The sequence below is a fragment of the Vicugna pacos genome, chromosome 25 (assembly GCF_048564905.1).
Source record: "Vicugna pacos chromosome 25, VicPac4, whole genome shotgun sequence".
NCBI lineage: Eukaryota > Metazoa > Chordata > Mammalia > Artiodactyla > Camelidae > Vicugna > Vicugna pacos.
In genome coordinates, this window is record NC_133011.1 from 9,969,736 (window position 1) to 9,994,541 (window position 24,806).

The 24,806-nt window shown below is 45.1% G+C and overlaps 1 protein-coding gene across 3 annotated transcripts in view; it reads right to left on the reverse strand.

The window, feature by feature from the left end:
- The window catches only part of SNX31 (sorting nexin 31), a 52,778-nt gene that overhangs the window by 15,717 nt on the left and 12,255 nt on the right, over positions 1-24,806 (reverse strand). For 2 of the 3 annotated variants that reach the window (XM_072949517.1, XM_006212172.4), the window contains exons 4-9: positions 24,459-24,523; positions 18,348-18,458; positions 15,204-15,294; positions 13,978-14,065; positions 10,765-10,834; positions 2,963-3,055 (exon numbers count right to left, since the gene is read on the reverse strand). In XM_072949517.1, coding sequence (XP_072805618.1) covers positions 2,963-3,055; positions 10,765-10,834; positions 13,978-14,065; positions 15,204-15,294; positions 18,348-18,458; positions 24,459-24,523 — 518 coding nt within the window. The remainder of the gene's footprint in view (positions 1-2,962; positions 3,056-10,764; positions 10,835-13,977; positions 14,066-15,203; positions 15,295-18,347; positions 18,459-24,458; positions 24,524-24,806) is intronic. The other variant, XM_072949518.1, reaches the window with a different exon arrangement.

A 24,806-nucleotide genomic window follows, 5' to 3' on the forward strand; every position in this document is an offset into this window, starting at 1 on the left:
CAAGGTAGGAGGGAAGCAGTTCATTTTCACAGGCTGCTGTATATACTGGTGGTGGTGGTTGTCAGAGATGGGGGTTTTGTAAATGGCAATGAGGTGAGAGCAAGAGTGAGTCTGCTCTCTCGGTGGGGTTCCACGCCCCAAAGCACCAACAGAACACTTTCATGTGATGTCTAAGGTTTAGCTTTTCCCTCTGCTTATGATGTGACTTAAGAACAGAGGACAGATGCAGTTCACACCCACAGTCCTGGCATCCTGTCCTGTTAATTTCTGTTGAGGACTTGTCATTTTTCTAACAAAGTGGTTATTAACGACTGCATTTAAGTCACCTGATATCAGTTTAATGCCCTCCAGCTTGTTTTTCTAGCCCTCCGTGGGGTCCTGCCTGATGGGGTGAGAGATGTGTGTTCAGAGAAGTGTTCCCACTTTACCACGTGGTTAAATCAGAAAGAAGACCACCCAGTAACAACCTGCCTCTTTCCCAGTCCTCGCCTGAAGAAGGCAACTTAAACCTCTCTTTCAAGAGCTACCTGGGAAATGTGCTGAGACATATGCGGTAAGGGATGGCTGACTCTTGGTACAAGGTGGCAGAAGGATTCCAGGCCACTTTCCCTCCAGCCACACGTCGTACCTGCTCACTGTGCTGCAGCCCATGCATTCTACTGAGGAGCTGCATGAAGCTGCTAGGCTTCCTTTTGGGTCAGTGGGAAACATCAGAAATGACAGGTTGTGAGTAAATGCTACCTGGGCAGGGTGGGGACGGGGACTGGGTGATCTTGCCACAGAGCAGTTTCACGGCTCCTATTACAAAAGTTCTCATTTATTATATAGTATAAATCTTTAATTGTTTATTTTACTATTTAGTAACACAAAAAAATTGTAATAAACTGTTGGCTGCAATGCTCTAAAAGAGATGAAAGTATTTTAAATGAAAAGTTAAGAAATGATGAGTAAGTAACTTGCTCAAAATGCTTGCTGACATCTGCTAGTCAAAGGGGGTGCACTGATATTGATTATATGAAAACTGGAAGACAGAAATCTAAAAGGATTATCTACATGAAATCAGTTCCTTTAAAAAGACTGTACCTGAAAAAGATAATTTAACATGTATAACTGCAGAAGATGTTTATAAATTTTCGTTCAGATCAGGATTTGGCAAACTGTTCTATAGAGTCACATAGTAAATATTTTTAGTTTTGTGGGCATGTGGTCTCTATTGCAACTACTTACCACTACTGCTCCAACACCAAAGCAGCCTTTGACAATATGCAAATGAATGAGGGTGGCTGTGTGCCAATAAAACTTTATTTATACAAACAGTGGCCCATGGGCCATAGTTAGCCCCTCTCTCTGATTTAGAGCAAATGACTGCTCCTTTCAATTAATTTCACTCATTTTTCAACTCCAAGTTTTCTTGTACATGTACCTGACATAAAGCAATAGTTGTTCATGTGTTGACTCCATTAGCAGAACGCCACAAACATTTAAATAATGCCGGTTTTATAGCAGTATTCTTAGATGCCTCAAAAGAAAATCATTTAAGTTAACTTGAATAATGGTTCCATTTTTTTCAGATGAAAAAAAAAAAAAACCCCACATATACCCTGTCCTAAAGCAGTATATATGAGTCTGACAAACAAGACATATTTTAACAAAAGAAATGGCCTCTGCTTCACTGTGTTCTTTTTTCCTTCTCTAGATTTGGCCAACCACTAAAGCACTGAGTTTGAACAACATGCAGAAAAAGTTTAGAGGACTAAATCCATGCACGCAAAGTAAAGTTTTCAAAAGACCACTAGTAAAACAGTATGGTAAAAATCAGGGGAAATATTCACCATAGAAAATAAAATTTGTTTTGTGGCAAAAATACACATTTTGGCACAGCACAGCATCGTAGTTAAAAACAATATTCTTACTAAATTAAGAAGTTTATAGAGCAGAAATGCCCTTAGAATTGGTAACTGTATCCAAAGTAGCAGCAAGATGCTACCCATCAAAATAGAGGCTGTAATTACAGAAATTGACAAATACACAGAGAAGTTGAACTCCAAAATTTCCATGACAAAGCTGTAGTGGAATTCCCAGCAGGGAAATACTAAATTTTGGCAGTATATGCTTTTTCTCCTCCATCTTTTTTTTTTTTTTTGCAGCTCATCAATAAAATTTTCAAAATATTGCAGACTTTGAAGAATTACTTTCTACATCAACCTAAGTATAAATGAGTCCTCTAAATTTTGTTTGCTTTTTCTTCAAAATCAATGCTTTAGTGGTGAACATTTGTTAAGTATAAAGAATTGTTTTAAAAAGACAACCCAATGAAGCAAAGGCCATTTCCTCTGCTAAAATATGTCTTGTTTGTCAGATTCATATCCACTGCTTGGAAACAGGGTAGGTCAGTTGGTACCATCTTCATGGAAACTTTACAAATGGACATTTAGAAATATATCCTAAAGAATAAAAGAAAATAGAATGTATATTCAAAGACAGGATGCTGGCTGCATGTTCAGGGACCTTCAGCCAGGAACCACACCAGATGTTGGGAATACACAGGGTATGTATAAATTAGACTCAGTCCTGGGCCTCATGGCACTCGCTGCCAAAGTGATTTATAGCAGCAAATCCTGGAAACAACCTGACTTCCAATAATAGGAAATTGGATAGCTGAATGATAACATAACCATAAAATGGAATAGTCTGTGTCATTAAAAATAACGTTGAGGGTCTACATTAATTAACTTGGCAAAGGAAGGACTCACAATATATTGTCTGTATTTTTTAGAATGTTTAAACAGTAAGCCTTTATTAATTTCATAAAAAGGAAAATCAATGAAGGTAGTCTCATTTTTTTTCAAAAAGCCCCATTTTTGGTGCTTGAAGGGTTTATAAATTACAGAAACAGCTCAATTTCAATATGTTTCTTTAACTCCCTTCCAAGAGATTTCTCTTGGTGCAATATTTCATTCACCTTTGTTTGGTTGTCTTCTTTCCGGAGAGCTTCTAATTTCTGCTTCTGCTCCTCTGTGGGTTTGGCCCATTCTTCTTCAATGTCCTGTATTGCCTTAAAATAATGTAAATTGTAAAATTAGCAAACCTAACAGAAATGAATTGACCTGAAAAAAAAAAAAACACACTTATGTATAAAAGGCTATAAAAACAGACCCAAGTGGACATATATAAAGATCTAGCATGTTAGAAGGATGACTTTTTAAATGAGTTGGATGTGGGAAGCAATTGCTCAATGGTTTGGAGACAACTGGCAGCACTTGGGAAAGAAAATAAAAGTAGCTCTTCCCCTACACCACCCAACCACATCAGCCCAGAGAGGTTCAAGATTCAAATATAAAAACCATAAAAGAACCAGCAGAAAATAAAAGGTGAGTATTTTAATCTGGTTTTGAGATCAGAAATAGCTTTCTAAGATACAAAGGCAAAATGTCATATCAATGAATATATAATTACATAAAAATATAAAAACTTCTGTATGTAAAACCACCAAGAACAAAACTAAGAAGCAAATGGCAAGCCAGGGGAAATGAGTGCATCATATGTGGCAAAGAGTTCATCTCATTTAGGTAAAGAAATAGTAAAACTGCAAGCATCCCTATGGACAAAGGGTATGTATCAGCAATTGATAACAAGGAATTCCAAGTGACAAATAAATATTGAACCTCACTAGTAATCAAAGAATTATTTTGCCTCCCAACTTGGCAAAGACTAAAATATATATATAATATTCAGAGTTGGCAAGGGTTTGGAGAAACAGGAAGTTCCACACAGAACTGATGCAACATGAACTGGTACAACTTTTTGGAGGTGATTTGACGATATAAACTTAAAACCACCTACAGGAATGATAAGCATGGGGGTGGGGGTGTAGCTCAGTGGTAGAGTGCCTGCTTAGCATGCACAAGGTCCTGGGTTCAATCCCCAGAACCTCCATTGAAAAAAAAAAAAAAGGAATGATAAGTATAGCTGTGGGGAAAATGTATTGAGAAGGATATTACTATTGTTGTCTGAAATATTGAGAAATTTTCAACTATTAATAGTGGCAGGCACACTTACAGTGCTTACTATGTGTCAGGCATTGTTCTAATTGCTCTGAAACAAAAGTCAACCCCACTTCCTCCCCCTCTGCTAACTACTGATTTGTTATCTCTATCTATGTGTTTGTTTCTGTTTGATTTAGTTTGGTTTGGTTTGGTTCATTTATTTTATTTATTTATGTATTATTTAATTATTATGTATGATTTAATTTATATTTCAGTAAATCATGCAGCATTTGTCTTTCTCCATCTGACTTATTTCACTCAGCACAATCCCCTTGAGGTCTATCCATGTTGTCACAAATGGCAGGATTTCATATTTTTTATGGCTGAGTAGTATTCCAGCCAAGGAATGCTCGAAGCCACCAGAAGAGGCAAGGAATAGAAACTCCCCTAGCACCATCAGAGGGAACATGGTCATTGCCAGTACCTTGATGTCAGACTTCTGGCCTAGGGAACTGTGAGAAAATACATTTCTATTATTTTAGCCTCCTCCCTCCCCAAAAAAGTCAGTTCTCACAGCAACCCTATGAAACAGGTACTATATGAAATGCCCCAAAATAGGTGATTGATTTTGGGTACAATCACATAATAGATTATGCTATCATTTGAAATTATACAGAATATTTAACAACATGCTCAGCTTTGGGTAACTGCCATCAGCAAGTGCGCGCACTCTCCACCTCCCTAATCTGCACGGCAGGTTTAAGCAGAACAACACCAGCCTCAAAGGCAGAAATCACTGGGAGACAACTGTCCCCGGACTGTCCTGAAGCCTCGGGAACTTTTTCTGTGCTCTTCCCTTTTTCTTCTGGAATCCAGCCTCCTTTCCCCTTTTATCCTGCCTGGCCCCAGGGGACGCTCTGAGACTGCTTTCCATCTCATCAGCTGCTAGGCTTAGCCTGCGCTATGCTGGCATCATGCTCTAAAAGAGTTCCTCACTGGTCCTCGGTTAAACTGTCAACCCCTCAAAGGAAGACCCTGAGTCCTTTACCTCGCTGCATCCTGTCCAAAGCCTTACATACAGCAAACACGCAAATAATTCTTTGCCAGTTATCAGAGGCTTATTTATACCCTAGTCTGAATATAAGTCTATCTGTTATGTCCCTCAGTGATACAAAGGACAGGGAGGGAGAAAGAAAGAGGGGAAAGAAAACTTGAATAGATTTTTGACATTGTTATTTAGGTTGGGGGACAGGAGATGGGTTGAGAGAGAAGAAAAATAACTACTATTTGTTGAAAAACTGTTTTAAGATAAATTTTCTCATTGACTTTTTAAAAACTATTCTGTGGGCTAGGAACATTTTCCTAACCAGAGAGGTTATGACTTTCAAGATGACCCAGTAAGTAAGTGGCAAGATTTGGATTAAACCCAGGTTGGACCTGCTCCACCGAACCTTCCTACTATTGCCCGAGACACTGAATTCTACCCCAAGACTTTCTCCTTGTTGCCACCTGATCTCAAAGCCGAACCTAGATACTGTACCAGAAGGGAATCAGCATGGGCATGAAGAACGAAACACCTTTTCTTTCCTGAATTCTACCTGATGTTGGAGCCCCATAAGGACTGTTAGAACAGGGCAATGATGGCAAAGAGAAAGCGTGGCTAAATATACACGGTAGACAGCAGTCACGGCGATAAGGAGGTAGATACCAAAGATATCTACCAAAGAGGTAGATGTAACCAAAGATACATCATTCGTCATTAGAGGAGCTGGGCCTCTCAAACACAGAGATTTTTGTTGTTGTTGTTGTTGTTGTTGAAGTGTAATTGATTTACAAGGTTAGTTTCAGGTGTACAGCAAAGCGACTCAGTTATACATACACATACATATATATTTTTTCAGTTTCTTCTCCATTATAGCTCATTACAAGAAACTGAGTACAGTTCCCTGTGCTACACAGCATGTCGTTGCTGTTCATCTCATTTATATATAGTAATGTACATCTGCTAATCCCAAACTCCTATTTATCCCTCCCTCCCCCTTTCCCACCTGGTAACCGCAGTTTGTCTTCTATGTCCGTGAGTCTCTTTCTAGTTTGCAAATAAAATTTGTATCTTTTTTTTTTTCAGATTCCACAGGTAAGCAACTTAGTTCCACATGTCTGACTTATTTCACAGAATATGATAACAGATTTAAAAGTCATACAGGAGAGGTAACATAACTGTTTTTGTTTCACTCCCTTCGAAAACATTTGACCCTGATTATGACTTGACAAGTCATCACTCAAATATATTATATACAGCCCCTCACTCCAGACAATGAGAGAATGAAGTTTAGACAAATGTCTCTAGTTAGTTATATGGTTCCCCGAAGACTGGCTGATGCAGACTCACTCAGAACCTAATTTTTTAAATTGCATGAAATCACTTAAGTCACGGTTTTCATGAGCTTCAATCACACATACTCTAGTGCCCTCTGCAGAGGCTACAGTGGTAAGAAATGGAGAGCATATGCCTTTTTAAACAAGGCATCGGCCACTCGGCTCTGAGCAGTTGAGGCCTTGAGCAGAGCAAGGCCAGGGATGTGTGAGCAGAGGATGCTTTGTACAAGGGCCCTGGGCCATGGGGCTGTTAGGCGGCTACTGGTCAGCTCATACTCCCCTCCCAAGCCACAGGCCCTGATGCAGGACTGGGCCTGCCTGGAGGAAGGGGCACCTTTTTTTAATTTGTACAAAGTTATCATATGGGTTAGTGGTGGCCCTGTTGAAATGTAGGCTCAGAATTGACTGAGCCTTCAATATTTTTTTAGAAAATCTAGAAACTTATACTTTTATAGGCAATCTTCCATTTTGTTTAGTGTCCCTCAAATTTTTAAAAAGAAGAAACACATTGTGGGAGCCCCCTTGGCTCCTGGGACATCACTGAGCACACCTGCTCTAGAAAAATCCAGTGTAGCCTTTAGCAGTTCATTACGATGGCACTGTTATTTATCAGAAGAGCTCATCAGAACTTTTTGCATTACCTTTTTTAAAAGGGTGATTGCTTCTCACTCATTCATGTACCCTAAGCTCCCGGGACACAGTCTCTGCCCTCGGTCATCCAGAGTCTAGTTAGGGGACAGGTGTGTGAACCAGTATTCACAGCACTGGGTGGGAAGCACCACAACAGCAGGCACAACAAAACATCACGGAGCAGAGACGGGGAAGGCATTTTCTTTTTGTAGAAGCCAAGGAAGGCTTCCCAGAGGAGGCAGCAATTGTGGGGCCCCCTTTTGATTTCTCAGGACCTCTAGTCAAATTCAAGGAATAATAATGGCCCAGGTTACTATGACATCAATGACAATTTTTGGAAGACTTTGCCAGGCAAAGAGCTAAGGTTTGAATAATAGTCAATTAAAGCTGGAAGAAAATTTAGGGAGTGTTAGTTTAGTCTCGTTGCTTCACAGGGAGACGTTGTAGTTCTAGTGCCAGAAGGAAGAAGGGATTGGCCTGAGGTCACACGGAGAGAGAGCCAGTGACAGAGCAAGGGACAGAGTGCATTTCTGAAACTACAATTCAGTGTGCTTTCCACGAAGTCATCTTTCCCCAGCTTTAAGCTGCGATGGCTCCTACTTTACAACTCCTTAATGAAGACAGATAAAAATCATATTTGATGCTGGTAGTTCCTAGCTTTCACCACCCTGTATCCCTGGAAGCCATACCACAGGACCAATATTAGAATTAGATGATGCAGTCCCAATCAAGGATGCGATAGTTAAAAAAAAAAACAGACGCCATTAATAATGTATCATATCAGCAAGGATACCTCGGCACTGAGCCTCAGTAAACACTTAGAATGGTAAATTGTGTTCCAACTCATGTAATAGGGGTATAAGTACATGGAACGTGAGTATGCATGGATCAAAGTAAGATCTGAAATGAGTTCAAAACTATACTCTAGCCATAAGAATATGATCATGAACATTAAATAGTTAATAAGTGATATTTTGATTTGCCTTCTTAGAATTTAGAATACTTTTGTGGAAATTATTTACTAGTTGGTCTTGGTCTCTTAAAAAGTCACCTAAGGAGGAATGGGTATTAAGGTTGGGACTCCTCCTGTGACATCCTGGCTGCTGGGGTCCGCTGTGTCTGCTCAGTCACGCACCCAGGTCCTCTGCGTGGTGCTGAAAAAGCCAAGGTCCCTGCAGGGGGCTGGTGGTCTGGTGGGGGAGATGCATACTCTATTTTGTCAAACTGAAGATACCACTGATTTTTCTGATACCCTGATTTTGTGTGACATGAAGGAAAAACACTGTCAATTAAATTGACACAGTGCCACGTGGCCATCCTATGCGGTACGTGAGCTGCTCACACCAGTCTCTCCCTGTTGATAATTGCTTTCATTTCTTCTGAGGCACTTGTGATTTATTTCACCGTCTGTGGCACTGCACAGCCCATGTTAGGTAGTCTTTTCCCCTAATCTTAGTATCATACAGAGCAGTTTCCTCTCTCTGGGAACATAAAGCACTTGGTTGTTGCTCTGCAAGAAAATACAGAATATGGAACTGTAGTCATTTTTCCAAAGATGAACTTTAGCTTTTCCAGTATATAAGGGAACTGTCAGTCTTTGCCTTTCTGTGTGATCGATAACTCCCATTCCATGCAGAATCATAGTGTAAATTTTTGAAAGTAACTTTAAATGACAATTAGATTCAACATATATACCAACAACACACATAATCCAACTAAAAGGAAAACAGTATGAATAGCTATGTATCAGTTAGCTAGTGCTGTGTAACAAACCACTCCAAAAATGACAACTTGCTTAAAACAATGCCATTAAAGCAATGCAACTGCTTAAGACAAAAACAGAAGTCTCCTAGAGAAGTATGTGATTTTCCTCTTCTCTGCTCTTTGGTAAGTCAAAGCATCACAATCTACCCCTTTACCTTTTTGCTATCCCCGAAGTACTGAGAGAGGTTCTATTAATGTTTCCTTGTCCCCTTGCAAAGCTCATAAAAGTGATATCTGACCCTACATTTCTCCCCTCTCTTCAATTCTACCTCCTTAGTTTACAAAAAGCTACAGAGTATAGCAGCTTAGAATCACACCACGTAAAAGCCACCTGCAAATAAGTATCATTAAATCCCTTTTCTAAACTCTCTGTGTCTCAGCCTACTCAGTTCTTTGTCAGCAAACTTCATTTCTTCTTCTTAAAAATGTAGGTGGTACCAACTGCCTGACAGTTATTATAAAGCTTAAATGAAACAATGTATTTAAAATAATTAGGACAATGCCAGACCCATCACAAGGCTTAATGCCAAGATCATGCCAGGAATAGTTTTAGCTTCTGGAGATACCACAGTGAGCAAATTCCTGAATTTCATGGAGAAATCATTCTAGTAGGGAGAGAAACAGTAAACAAAAATTTGAAAATACACGTATACACACACACAAGTAATATACATGTATACAGAGTGAAAGGGTGGAAATGCTAAGGGGAAAATAAAGCAAGTACATCAGAACTTGGGGTTTAGTCTGATGGAACGGAAAACCCTGGGAGGGCTTGAACAGGCAGGGAATTCAACCCACCACTCTGCTTAAAAGAAGTTTCCAAACCTCCAGAACTGTCAAGCCAGGACTCGGAAAAGATCAGACCTCCAAAGATGCTGACTCGTGAGGGTGACCGCTGGGGAGGAGCTGGGGAAGCGGGAGGAGCTGGCACAGGGGTAACCAGTGGTGCATCACGGAGGCAGCATCTGCTGACCAGCCCAGACTGAACAGAACTTTCACCATGTGAGTCAGGAAAGGAAAGGCAGCCAAACTCAAAATTTACTTTTTTGGAGGTTGAGAGGCAGGGAGTAAGGCAGGACCGACTGTATAATTTGCAGGATCTAGTGCAAAATGAAACTGTGGGATCACTTGTTTAAAAAAGTAGTGAGAATTTCAAGATAGGACAGCAGAGCAGTAAACAAGCCTGGGGCCCTTCTGAGCAAGGGGGGACGGGGGGGTGGGAGACCATGTACAGCCTCACAGGTCACTTGCCCAGGAGGCTGGCCCTGGGGGCACGTATGCAACCTGTTGGCTCAGGGAAAAAGAAAATTATGCTAAAGTGAGATTTAGGGACCATGTATGACTTTAAATGATCAGGGGTATCCTTTCCAGGCTCATATAAATTAGCCTAGATGACGTGTCAACTGCCAATTCAGAGAGAGTCTTAAAATGGAGGTAGAAGAGAGACACAAGGTGCTACTGTCTAGCACAGGAACTATATTCAATATCTTGTAGTGGCCTATAATGAAAAAGAATATGAAAGGGAATATATGTATAAAACTGAATCACTATGCTGTACACCAGAAATTAACATAGCATTGTAAATTGACTATATTTCAATAAAAAAAAAATACAACATGGAGGTAGAACTCTTTCCCTTCCAAACTTTACTTTTGTTAAATTTTTAATTAATTTTTTTACTGTGGCAAAATATACATAACACTTATCATTTGAACCGTCTGGAGGTGTACAATTCGGTGGCACTAAAAATACTGACAGTGTTGTGTAACCATCATGGCTCTCCACACCTAAAACTGTCTCTCCATCCCCAGCAAAAATTCTGTACCCATTAAAACTCCTCCCCTCCCGCCAGCCCCTGGTAACCTCTGTTCTAGTTCCTGCCTCTGCGAATTTCCTCTTCTAGGTCTGCAGGTAGAATTCTTAACTGCCATGCACATTCTCTAATGATTTCAAACCCAAATGGCCGATAAGATACGATGTTCTAACAGCCCCCAGCTACCCTCACCTGCATGTAGATCAGATCTACAGCGGCTCTGCAGTCCATCAGCCTGGAGTCGAGGGATGGGTCCAGGTACCTGCACGATTCCGGAGCATTCGGTTAATTCATGACACGGCTAAGGGGCCCACCTGGGAGCATGTGCTCCCTGAAGTGGTGGCCCTGGGTGCTTTGAACCAAGACCCCCCTTTCTAACAAGCCTTCTGCTTGCCTGGTCTTCAGTTGTACCTCCACCTCTTCTGTTTCCTATTGTTACACTGTAAGTTTGCCTGGCTGGCTCTGAGAGTAGACATGCAAAAATAAGTAAGTCAATAAAGCTCTAAGGGAAGGGTCTGCCTCCCTGTTCACACTCAGCCCCACTGTTGGTCGCCAAGTTTTGACATCCTTTCCCTACCCGCAATCCCTGGCATAGCCATCTGCCCAGCACTCACAGCCACGCCGCCGCCCTGTGCGTGGCCACCTCATCTCTGGCCTGAGCTGCTCTTGTGACCTCACCAGACTTTCTGCCTTGGTTATGTTCCCTCGATCCCTGGCTCCACATTCTAACTGGAGTGGTCTTTCCCCAGTAACCTTTCAGACTCTCCTGGTCCCAGGAGTTAGAGCATTTATCCTGCTCACTTCCAAGGCCCTTTATGGAAGACCCCAACTTCATTTCCAATTCCATCTCTGACCTGTCTCCCCTCCCCCTACTCCACATTCCCACCGTGTTTTCTCTCCTCTCCCGCCACCTGGAGGACGGCTCCCTTCACCAACATCTTTCCCTGATTCATCCTCCTCCCCCAAGCCTCATCCTCATGTCCCCTCCTCCGGCCCCTCCTCCCCAAGGCTGTGTGAGCAACCCATCCCCTGTGCTTCCTCAGCGCTCTGAGTTTGTCCTGATCACTGTCTGATTGAGCTGATCTTGACAGCAGGTGTGAAGACCCTTGAGTCCAGGAATTGGGCCCTATTCAGACTCCTGCCTCTGGACCTTGGCCAAGTGACCTGCAAGTAGCAGGGCTTTGTGTCTGTCTGACAGACCCAGAATCACCGGGATGAACTGAAGTTACGGTTACCGGATGAGCACAGCAGCTTGCTAAGAACTGATAGATTCCATCAGGAAAGGGTGCATCCAGACCGGCCTGTAACCAGTCTGAAGGCACAGGTGAGCAGGACCCCCACACTCAGCAGTGTGGGGGAGTAGACCGATGAGACTGGCATAGACTATGAAAAGGATGAAGATGTTGCTCGAAGCTCAACGTCGTCCTAGGGCTGAGAAGCAGCTGAAGCACTCCTACCTATATTCCATTTAGCGATGTTACCCCTGCACCCCAGGGGCCTGGTGTGGCTGCGAACAGCAACCGTTGCATCAGAGTTGGAGAGCCCCCAGACCCATCCCAGGCTGGGGCTCTGAGAGGCCAGGGAAGGTGCTCTCTGGTCTGGAAGGAACTATACTGTCTTTGGAGAGGTGCACCAGCGAAGTCACACACAGAGAAAAGTCCCTGAAACTCCAAACAGGGCTCACCTGCCGGGAAATCCACAGCTCGCAGCAGGCGAGCTGCTCTCCCTGCTCCCACCTGCTAAGTCCTCACTCTGGACAGAGGACCAGGCAACCGTGCGATCTGCCTCCAGGCTCTCCCTTCCCAGTGACCTGACCCTCAGCTCTAACAGCTGAAGTAGGACCCCCTTTCCTCCCGGTTCCCATGAGCAAAGGCAATGTGCCCAGATCCGAGATGTGGGGTTGTGATGGGGCAGACATTTTATCTCACATTTATGATCTGGCATTTATCTGCTTAATGAAGATGCAGGCAAAGCCCAATTTCTAATTCAAGCTTCAAGGTGACGGACAAAATCCTCATCTTTCCTTTGATTTCAAGCTCTCTGGAGAGTTCATGGACAAAACAGTCCAAGCCCCAGGGATTTGCTGTTGTTGTTGTTACTCTTATCATCATTATCATCATCAATATAACAAAAAATGACCAAGATTCATTGAACATATAGGATTACTTCATTTAACTCACTATAATCCTATGAGATACTCTATTATATTATTCCCATTTTATAGATAAAGAAACTGAGGCTTAGAGAGCTTGAATAACTTGGCTAAAGTTATTCAGCTAAACCCAGAGAACACTGGGACTTAGATTCACATACTCAGATCCAGGAACAACTGTGCTCTCTTAAGCAGCTTCCAGAGAACAGCTACTCTCTAGACTCTCAGACAGAACTGCATCCTTTTCCCCTTCTCGGGGCTCCAGGCCACAGATTTTGACCACTTCTCAGAACACTTTTGAACAGCAGTATATGAACTTCTAGCCTTGCTGGGAATCTCCTTCCAAAATTCAAAACGATAGCCGGGAGCTCTAGCAAGGTATCACAAGGTCAAGATAACTCCTGTTCCCCAATTTCAAAATGCCTTTCTTTAAAGCACCTATTTTTAGATTACTGAATAACTGGGCCAGAAGAGCGTGAACAGCGAAGTAATCCAATACGGCCACGGTGATAAACACTGGGAATTACAGCTTATAGGATGATGGGGGGTGGGTCGGGCTGGGGGAGTGTCCTGCTTCTCATTGGTATTTTGTCTGTCTGCTCTCCACGGGACCCCTTGTTTCTGGGGGAAATAAAAGTAATTTCTGCAAAAATACTACAGATTTTTTTGTAGATTGCATTCTATTGATCTAGGAAGCTAGGGCTGCTCTGGTATATAAGCGTGTATTGTTGGAATCCTTTAGGAATGGAAGCCAAACACACAAAGTGCAAATTCACTGTGAATTGGCTGAGTTCACTCTTTGCCCACAGGGAACACTACAGCTCAACAGATAAATAGACTTGCTTGTCATCATCAACAAATCCCTTCAATTAAATACAGTCGGTAATCTATACCCAAGCCGACCTACAGCCTGCAGTTCCTCCCCGTCACCTGCCCCAATCCCCGGCCTCCCTGCCCCCGGCTCTTGTTTTTCAGTCCTTACCTTCATGGCTGCCGTCCTCACAGTATCCATCAGGTTTTTACTTGAGACCAGTGAAAGTCACCCTCCACATCCTGTTTTTCAGGACGAATGTTCTGGTCGACTCCCTGCCCCTCCCTTCTCTTCTTCATTGCTTTCCTCCTAACCTTCCCCCAGCCCCTGAGCCCCTTCCAGCTGTCAGACTGCGAGCTGGATGTGGTGAGACTCAGACTAGTTCCCATCAGCAAGGGAAGCTATCCTGGGGTACCTTCTGCCATGACAAATGCTTACTCACCACTTCCTGAGTCCAATCCTGCAGTTTTCCACTTCGGAACTTCGGAGGCTAACGTAAGGGAGTTCAAAGTCCACCAATTTTTTCATGACTGGACAAAGTGGAAGAAGGGTCTTACTGGTTGAAACAGCACAAACAGCTTACACACAGTGCTTTAAAATGATGAAATAAAGCGTTACCATTGGAAAGAATAAAATCACAATAATAATGCTCTTCTGCCTTTGTATATAATTTTTAACTTTCTGAGGTTCATTCAAAAAATAAGTAGCATTTGATCCTCACAAAAGACCAGTACCTTCTTCCATTTCCACTGCGCTACAGATGAAGAAACTGAGGTTCAGAGAGGTCCAGTGACTTACCAGCACACCACAGCTCCTGGTGGCCAAGCTGATGCCCAAACCCCTTAACTTCTACCTTAGAATCACCCCCCACAGCTTTTGAGGACACATGTAAACTACTTGGAAATAACTGATACCATTTTACAACTAAAAAAACTTGTAATGTCTAGAAATGCACTGTAGAGAAAAGCAAAAGTGGAATATTACCACTCATGGTCTCCTTACATCTTTTTTTTTTTTTGAGAATCTAAGAACTTAATTATAGCATCCACATATTAAAGCAAATATTCTTATTTGAAGTACAGACAGTTTACAATGTTGTGTCAACTTTGGGTGCACAGCAAAAGGCCTGGGTCAGACACAGACATGAGTACACTCCTTTTCATTTTCTCCCCCCTACAAGGCCCCCACAAGATACCGGATATAGTTCCCTGTAAAGCAAATATTCAGTAACAAGAAGCTACGATGGTGTCATAGGATGGACAGATGCCTGGAGTCCAGCGCTCCATTCACAAGGGGCTGGTGGCATGGCTGGTAGTCACAGCCAGGGCGCAGGGATGAAAGTGTGCCAGGCAGCAGGACCGGGGCTCGGGGAGGCACGAGAGCAAGCGTAGTTACTGGGAAGAACTGATGTCTTGCTCCTGACCGTGCTGCCTCTCTGGAGCTGCTCACGCCCAGCCCACCCTGAACACAGGCACAACCTCCCACTCCCAAATGTCTGGTCCAGGGGCTGAGAGCCAGAGGAGGACCAACACACTGAGGAGCTCCTCTGGGGGGTGGCTGGCCCCTCAGCCATGACCCCGCATTTCCCAGCTGAGCGCGTATCTGCCCACCTGCCCGTGTCTGCCCATCCCATCTCAGGCTGCCCTGTATCCCTTCCTCTCTCCTTACCGGACAGCTTGCCCTCCTTGCAAAACTGAATGAGAAATAGGCCAAAGAAGCCCAGCAGCTCCCGACATAGTCCAACTTTGTGTGACACCACCTTCAACCAAAGATCAGAAAGAGGAGGGCAAAGTTAGGCATGTTTGGTGTGATGTGCAGGATTTGAACTTGCCTATAAATAGCAGTAAAAAGAGCTTTAAGGAGCTTGTGGACATTAGAAGAAATCCTTTCTGAATCTAAAAATAGTACATACACATTTTAGAAAATTTAGGAAAAAAAAAAACAGTGAAGAAAATAAAAGTCATCCCCCACCCCTTCCCCCGCCCCCCGCCTGCCCTGCAATGAACACGAAATGGCTCAGCCGAGACTGGTTTGTCCCATCTCCCATGTGGGCGCCGCTCCCAGGTCGTTTGGTCTTTACTGTCCACGAGGGGGCAGCAGCCATTTTCCATGGACATCAGTCCTTCTGTAATATCTGGTCCTGGAGTCCACACTCCAACTGGTCTTCCCACAAGGGCTGGATCACTGGATATTGGGGAAGTGGATGTTCCTCACTGCTTGGCTGCCATATACAAGTATACAGGCCCCTGTCTGCCTGTGACACCCCCGGACTACCTCTCTCTGATGTCTGCTGTGATGGTCAAGTCTAATTTCTGTGGTCTTTGCTCAGATCCCAGGCATGGGCTGCCCTCATTTCATGTTCCTCTTTGACCTTCACGTCAAATGGCTTTCATTTCAACACCAATGATTTCATTTTCACTAACTGGTCCTGAGACCATAACCTCATAATATTTCACATCCATTCACCCTCCCTTAGCAGGGACGTCCTTGCTTGCACAGACTCGCTTCCCTCTCCACCCTGCCAGCCCACTCCCCTTGAGGCTGGGCTCCTGGGTGATTTCTTTGCACGCCTCGTCTGAGTTTGCTGGATCACGTCTGTAACGCTCGAGGGTCCACCAGTATGGCTCTGTGCGTGACCTGACCCTTTAACCACAGCTCCAAGCTCTCAAGGTGACAGTGCTATAAATGCCAGGCTCAGAGGGGTACTTTTCTTGTCAGAGATCTGCAAATCATGAGACAGTCTGATTGGCTGAGGGTATGAGTGAGTGTTCGCGGTACAGCTCTGAACATAAAGAAGAGCCTGGGAACTTTTCACAATTTTTACTCAGTGTTGATCCCCATTTGCTTTCTTTCTACCTCACTCTCTTCCCCATGCCCTTGCAAACAACAACCACCACCAAACAAACCAAAACACTGAGCTCGGCTGTGCATGGGGCTGAGTGTGCTCCAGTGGTAACAGATTGCACAGACATCTTTCCCTACAGTAAATACGACCCATGTCCACCCTGGATGCCTTTTAGAAAGATCATTCTAGAAATTAGTACAGATTAGCGAGACTGGAAGCTGGGAGGCTAGTTTGGGAGCTGCTGGGGGCACAGGGATGGAGAGGAGGAAACGGGGAAGAAGGGACAAAAAGGAGAGAGACGTGGGATGTAGCGTCAGTAGGATGTGGGGCGGGGGAGGGGGTGAAGGAGGAGGAGCCTAAGGTGGCTTCTCAATGGAGGGGCCTGGGCAACTAGCTGGCTGCTGATACGAGTCAACCAGGCCAGCAATCCGGGAACCAAGAAGAGGTTGTATGTGGTGACTTCAGTAGGAAGAAAGGTCCAAAATAATCATTCTCAAGTAGATCAAGATCTAGAGAAGGGGTGTTTCCTGATCTGGGGATGCAACCAGGAGGGTGCGGGCAGGCTCAAATCTCCAGGCTGGGAGGAGGAGCCACGGTGCAGGAGGACACCCCGGCGGTGCCAGGTGAAGGCAGGCTCGAGAGATGGGAGCCCATCCCGGGGCACTTCTGGTCATCTGGCTCAGGAGGCCGCAGACACCATGACCTCAGCACAAGAACTTTCTGTCCTTGGAAAGGTCCTAGAAACTTTCTGACCGCCTCCCGGTTATAACTACTTCTTTTCCCTTGCATGTGTCTCTGGAGGATTAGAACTTGTGAAAGAACTTCCGTCCAGGGTGGAACCCGAGGGTAAGAAATGGAAAGCCCCACAAGCGTGCCCTCAGGAAGACAAGACTCAAGGGCTGAGAGGCTGGCTTCCTGTCAGTGCCTGATGCACAGACCGCTGATAATACTGGAACTTTCTCAAATGACAAGGAGTTGGTCCCGGGTTGCCTCATATCAGCCTTGGGAAATTTCGCTTATGGTTTCCAGAGACCCAAACGAGACACGACCCAGGTCAGGTTGGGCTCATGAAGTAAGTGAAACTGAGCTTTGTGTGACTGGACCGGTTTTGTCTGCTCAGGGAATTTTCAAATCCGGTCTCCATTTGTTTTGACTTCAGCAGACTCTAACTGAACTCTCCCCTCTTTACATTCCCTGCCCACAAATACAGGCTGCCCTAACCCCTCCGAGGACCGGCCTGCCACCTCTCCACCTTGCAATTCCCCTGCTTTTCCCGAGTCACCCATCTGCTTGACAGTTTTGAGCTGCCTCATTTTACCTTTTTATTCAAGTGGACAGGTCCCACTCCCTCCACCCCGTCCCCCTGCCCCAAGGGCCTGGGAGCCGGCCCTCAAGCAGTGTGGTGCCCTCCCCGCAGTCCAGCTCCAAGGAGGAAAGGCCCCAGGGGCAGAGCTGGTGACAACCGCATCTGGACAAGGGAGGATGCTTTCTGGGTCTTGTGCTCTAAGTCCTCAGAGAACCTACTAGAACTCAGGTCTGGCCCTGTGGACCCAGAATTAGTTCTGCCGGGCACTGGCTTCATGAGCTTTCTCCACAAGGGAGAAGGAACCAGCCCACTGGGTTGGTAGACTCATCTGGACTCCACCCTCCTTTCTGCTCCCAGCCACGGACAACCCACAAGGAAGCACTTCGCGTATTTGCAGGGCACCTCCCTGGCTGAGTTTCAGGGAACCAACAGCAGCCTTAGGAAGGACCCGGGAAGTCGATGCTCACAGGGAAAAAAACCAAACCAAAAAACAAAACAAAGGGACTCAGTCTCTCAGAAAATACCAGCATCTCTACAGAGAAGTCATCCAGAGTGAAATGGCAGGGGGGCAGTCCCCGGGAGGTAAACACATCCTAGTCCCTGTCTTCACAAGAATGATTCCCAAATTCAGTTCTGGGGTGGGGGTTCAAACACAGCTCACCTCTAAGACTCTTTCGGCAGTGTCTGATGTTAGAGCCTCGACTTTAATGCTCCTTCCATCGGGTAGAAAGATATCCAGAGACACTTTCTTGGTAGTGATGCTAAATGTGTCCTGTCAGCAAAAGGGAGAACAGTAAGCTTCGGTGCCCTTCACCGGGGCTCGTGGCAGCAGGGGGCAGTCAGCTCCCTCTCTGTGGGCCCCTGGGGCTCACAGTGTCCAAAGCACAGAGAGCCCAGGGCAGAGATTTGGAGGAGGGCGTGGGGGAGCCCAGGCAAAGAAATGACAGGCAGCTTGAATGATTTCCAAATAAACAAGGCATCCACTTTAGGAAAAAAGCTTTGGATAAAATCATCCACATGACTCTAGGTCATCACAGATTTTAACTCTCATTTTGTATATTTCCTGGCATCCCTAAAAGTTCATAATATGCACTCATTTAGGATTCTGCTACAGCAAAACTCTGAAACTTCTAGTCGCAAACTGTGAGGCCTGTGTAGGGCAGTAAGTTTTCCTCTGGCAAACAGGCGACCAGCTGAGGGCCAACACCCCAGCTCTGCACAGCCCTGCCTGCACTGACGTCTTCTGCCTGCTGTGAGGGGACGCATGCAGACCAGGAGACTGCCAATCCGGGGACGCGTGCAGCTCTCCGATGGAGTGCTCTAGAATGTCAGAGACACGCTGGAGGCATGGGAAGCCCATCAGAGTTCAGGACAGCACGAGGCTGAGGTCGGCTCTCAGGTACCATAGACAAGGGAACCCTGGGGGGGAGCAGGGTCAGTGGCTGCCCAGGCGGACCCCCCGCCCGGGGATCCTGACTGTCCACAGAGCTGCTTCGTCTCTGGGAGGCTGATGTGGATCACAGCCATTCTCATCCCAGGTCCCACAGTAGGATTAAACCCGAACGCAGCCATGGCATGCAATGCGTTCCCGTCTCTCCCAGGCATTTAGAATAGCATGAGTGATGTGTCCTACTTAGAAGTGAGAAAAGAGTCACTCAAGTCATGTCCTGTGTTGTGAGCTTACTATATAAGCCAGAACATTCACAATTAGCAATATAGTGGGTGGGAACAAGCTGAGGGAGGTGAGAAGAGGTATCTTGAAGTGACCAGAAAACTTCATCCATGTCACCTTCTTCCTGGATGTTTGGGGGAGGGAAGATCCAAAGGACTGATTGGAAGATTATTTGGAGATCATGGAACTGGGGCTCCACTCAGCTGACCAGGCGAGACCCCTTCTCAACAGGCAGCCCCTCCCCATCTTAGCCCTCCTGACCCCTCGCCCTCTCCCACCACCACCATTCACAGACACGACAGACCCGGCACCAGGCTTTGTAGGGAACTGGGAATCCGACAACCCAACTGAACTGTGAAAGGCCCATCACATTAGTGACAGGCTTATTTTTTCCTAATTTTGTTATCCAAGGGCAAGCTTTGACTTTCAATGTTAACCACCCACCCCCAGCCCCTCTAGCACACATACTAAAAGTTATTAAGTGTCTATGATTCTGAACCTAAGTTCTTTAGAAGAGAAAGGCTGCTGTTTTCCAAAGCCAAAGGGGTGGTCCCCCAAAGCAACATTTGTTTTGAAATGTGTTGTATCTACCGCTATAGGTAACATGTGTCCTTTGTCATTTATGAGTAAATATAATATCTGTGTATTTGTTACATGTAAATACACTGTTAGATCCTGACACTGATAACTGTGCTCTGTGCCACCTGCTTCACACATAGAGAGACGCTCATGTAACTCTCATAGCAACTCTGTGAGGGATACAGACTCACAAAGCATCCTTTTCCAGATGAAGGAAAAGCTTACAAAGGTTAAATAACTTCCCCAGGACATACTGCTAGTTGGTGGCAGAATTCAGGCCAGCTCGGCATGTCTCTGGGGCCTGGGCTCAAAATAGGGTGGACATGTCTCCTGGCTGGCCCGGCAAGGTTCCAGCATGAGCCCGTCATCCACATGGCTTTGGAGTGAATGTCTGTGTCCCCCTCACCCCCCATTCATGTGTTGCAGCCGTAAGCTGCAAGGTGATGGTATTTGCAGAGGGGCCTGATGGAAGAAGAGACACCAGAGACCTTGCTCTCTGTCCACGTGCACACAAAGAAGAAATCCACTTCTCACCGTTTTAGGAATTTCTGTTGTTTGAGTTACCCAGTCTGCATTTTGTTACGCAGCCTGAGCTGGCTAGCGCCGGCGTAACAGTGACAGTCCTCCTTTCTCTGTCACAAGTGTCACAAGGATTGGCTAAGTTGTGCAGCTGCCACGTTACCACCGTGGCACCAGCAGCAGGTACCATGGTGTGCTGCCTCCCTCCGCGTGCAGTAAGCTTCTGGCTGCCTGAGTGACCTGGCCACTTACTGACCACTGTGCTGGCCACTTTTCAAATAGTCCTGGGGCTTCTCCTGTCAGAACTGGCCTCCAAGTCAGCAAACGCTGAATTAACAACCTGCAGGATTTTCCCTTTAAGTGGCCGGTGCTGGGACATCCCACCTCCTCATATCCTTTGAGAATCACTCCAAGCCCTTCCACATAATGTCAGGGCCTCTGGTCCCCTTCCTCCGCAGCACCAGCCCCCCACACAACGTCAGCTGCTCTTTCTTCACATCTCTCTCATCGGGGGGATTCTGGCAGATTTCCCTACTTCCCCTGCAGTTGTGATAACTGACTGAGGTGAACCACAGCGCGGCCCTCAAGACCCCGTATTTAGCTGAGATTCAGGTCGCCAGGGGTTTCCTCAGAGAAACTGTTGCAAAAAGCCCCTTTCTAGGCCCACCTATGCCCAAATCTTGGGTTCTTAAAGGTTTTTGCCCTGGATTCACAAACATCGCTTACCTCAGAGGAAAACACTCTCAAACTTAATGGAAAGATATCATCGCCTTTTGATAAGATTTAAGGGAAAGCCTACCATTAATTGGTTACATCAGTGCACCTCCCAACTCAGACTACATCACAGAGTAGTTACCCCTGTCCTGCTTTCCTCTTGGAGACAAACAGAAAACCACTGGAAGGAAAATCAACTTTGAAGAAGTGGAAAATGGCCCTGAGGCTGGACCACTGGGTTTGCAGAGAGGTTGCTAAGCATGGTTAACAGTGGATCTGGTCAGGGAGGAGGGAGGCAGAGGTACACAGGTGCAGCAGACAGCACTCATAGGCACTGCCTTATCACAGTTCATCAGGAGGCACGAGGCACAGCTCTGGGCCCATCCGACAGCAGCCACTGGCTGCAGAGGCCAAGAAGACATGCGGACACCCATCTTCACTGAAAGCAATCTCTCAGCAGGCGGGGAAGAGGAAAAAGGGCTGGCGCTGGTGATGGTAACAGTACTTCACAGGGGTCAGCATCGGCCAGATGACATTGAAGTGCATTAAGAGCACAGGCTCACTTAATCCTCACAACAGCCCTAAGAGACAGGCACTCTTCTTCCCATTTTATAGACAGGGAGACTGAGATACAGAGAGGCTAAGTAAACTGCCCCCAGCCACACAAATTGAAAGTAGGGCAGCCAAAATTCTAAGCTCACGCCAAGCCTGCACTCATAAACACTAAGCCAGGCCTGAGGCTGATCAGTCAGCGGGAGGGTTGAAGACCTGGTAAGAGGAACTGTGTGGCTTTGGCTTCACCGCGGACATGCTGCTCTGGCCTGGGGGCAGAGTGTTAGAGAGAAAGTGCTCAGAAATGAGACAGGTGAGATCCCGAAGGAGAGCAGACAGGTCCAAAGGACTCGGCTCCAGCAAATCCCAGCACTGGGAGCCCGCAAACCACTGGCTCACGGAACACATTCCCTGTCAAAGTTGGGGGATCACCTCGGAAGAGCCAGAGGCAAAGGTCCCACCAAAAAAAGGAGGAAAGAAATGTGGCCAACTCAGGATGAAAAACATGTCCCCCTAGAATGATGCCACTAAGGAGACGGCAAGGAGGGCTGTGTTAATAGAAATACGGCTTCTCTGAACTAAGACCTCAAAGAACAGACAAAGGCCTCAAAAAAGAGGTACGATAACAAGAGGACACGAAAGTAAGCTGGCCAAGTTCATGCCAGCAGTGGAAGAGGGACACAAAGCCACTGCAAAAGTGAAAATTTCATCAAGAGACATTGCAAATGCAGCGGGGGTAAAAGGCTTCTGTGCGGAGTTACACGGGTAAAAGTTATGAAGAGAACTAAAGTCCAGGTAAAACTCTTTTAAATCATCAGGGGAAAAAGACACTCAAAGCAAAGCTCCAAAATATTGCTACCCCGTGAATGACTTTTAAAAAACATTGCAAACAAAAATCATAATGCACACAAAGATGACAGAACCCAGGCCAATCGTACCTCCGTGCACTCACGTAACATAGAATGATTTGCAAGATGCAAACTTTAAAAAACAAGGCTCAGCCCTCCTACACTGTTGGTGGGAATGTAAATTGGTGCAGCCACTACAGAAAACAGTACGGAGGTTTCTTAAAAAACTAAAAATATAGTTGCCATATGATCCAGCAATCCCATTCTTGGACATACATCTAGAGAAAACTCTAATTCAAAAAGATACACGCACCCCAGTGTTCACAGCAGCACTATTTACAATAGCCAAGACATGGAAGCAACTTAAAGGTCCATCAACAGATGAATGGATAAAGGAGATGTGATGTATCTATACAGTGGAATACTATTCAGCCATAAAGAAAGAATGAAATAATGCCATTTGCAGCAACATGGATGGACCTGGAGATTATCATACTAGTGAAGGAAGTCAGAAAGACAGATATGGTATGATAATCACTTACATGTGTTATCTAAAATATGATACAAATGAACTTATTTACAGAACAGAAACAGAGTCACATAGAAACAAACTTATGGTTACCAAAGGGGAAAGGGGACAGGGGAGGATAAATTAGGAGCTTGGGATTAGCAGATACAAACTACTATATATAAAATAGATAAACAACAAGTTTATACTGTATAGCACAGGGAACTATGCTCAGTATCCTGTAATAAAGCATAATGAAAAAGAATATGAAAAAAAAGTTCAGGAAGAGGGTAGAGTATGTGGTTATTTGTAAAATAAAAAAGTACATAGATATGGATGCTTGTATCTGCACAGAAATGTGTAGAAGGAACACACACTAAACTATAAACAATAGTTCCCTCTGAGAGACGAGATTTGTGGTGAGAGCAGAGGCTACTTTTATGTACACCCTTTTGTGCTGTTTGTATGTTATCACCATTACCACCTCAACAACAAACTTTTCAAAGAGGAAGCTATATCTCTCTATATGTACATACATATATAATTGTGTGTATATACACATATACCATCAAGTACCTGTGAAAATACGAACAATCATACAATGAGAGGCTGCAGTGTCATTTCTCAGTTGGGTTCCTAGAAGTAGATCAACACAGTTGAACCCACTGAATAAATGCAATTTGCTCCCATTTTTACAAAGCTAATCAGGGTATCATTCCTCCCCACACTAGGGAGCCAGTTCAATAATGTATCATTGTACAACTTCACTCCTTTCAAAGCTCTTCCATTCAGTCAAGAACATACATGCAGGCGTAAAAATGCTCCCCCACATACCACCAGAACGAGCGACGTGCTAAACAAATGCACCTGGCCAAGCTCCAGCTTCCAGAGGGCAAGTGGCCAGCGGTTCCTTAGACCAAGAGGAAAGGGAGTTGCTATACGTCATTCTGTTGAGACTGAGTTTTCTCCATGATTTGTTTACAAAAAAGTTAGGAGCAGAGAATATACAAGTTAACAGCTGGCATGGCTATTCCTGCGGCCCTGAGGTCTTCCCCGTGGCACACGTGCAAATCCCAGCTACAGAAGTAGGGTCTCAGAGTCGTCCTAGGGCCCCTAATGATAAAAGGTTCTTTTCTTCATGGCCAGTTTTGAGATTCACAATGCTTAGGCTAAAATGGGCCAGGCAAGTGACACACTTAATTTTCCTTCTAGAATCTAAACCTCCAAAAATCCAAAATAGAAACCATCTTCCAGGGTACTCCAAATGGATGTATTTTATCTGAATCCAGGCTCTGCGGGGCTGTGAAAAGGCTGGAACTGCACATCAGGAGATACATTCTGCGGTGAAATAATGACCTTAGTAAAAACAAGTGAGCTTACCAACTGCACCAGTTTTAAAAAATCAACGAAGACGTCGCTTCTCAACATGTTTGGGTCCACGGTTACTGAAAAACAGGGACGGTGAACCTGGTTAGCACGGGGAGCTGGGTTGACTTCCCTGTTAAACTGCTCTGTCCTCCAGGGAGCCCTCCAGGTCTTGCCAGTGCACCGCTGCCTCCTTGAAGGCAATGGAGCTTGTGACCTCTGGGATCCATGAAAGTCTACAAAGCTCGCCTCCTCCAGGCAGCCTTGACAACAACATGAATCAGACCAATCCTGGGAGACCATTTCTAGGAATCCCACTTTATTTGTGCACACCCATCGCCCAAGATCCACCTTGTTGCCTCT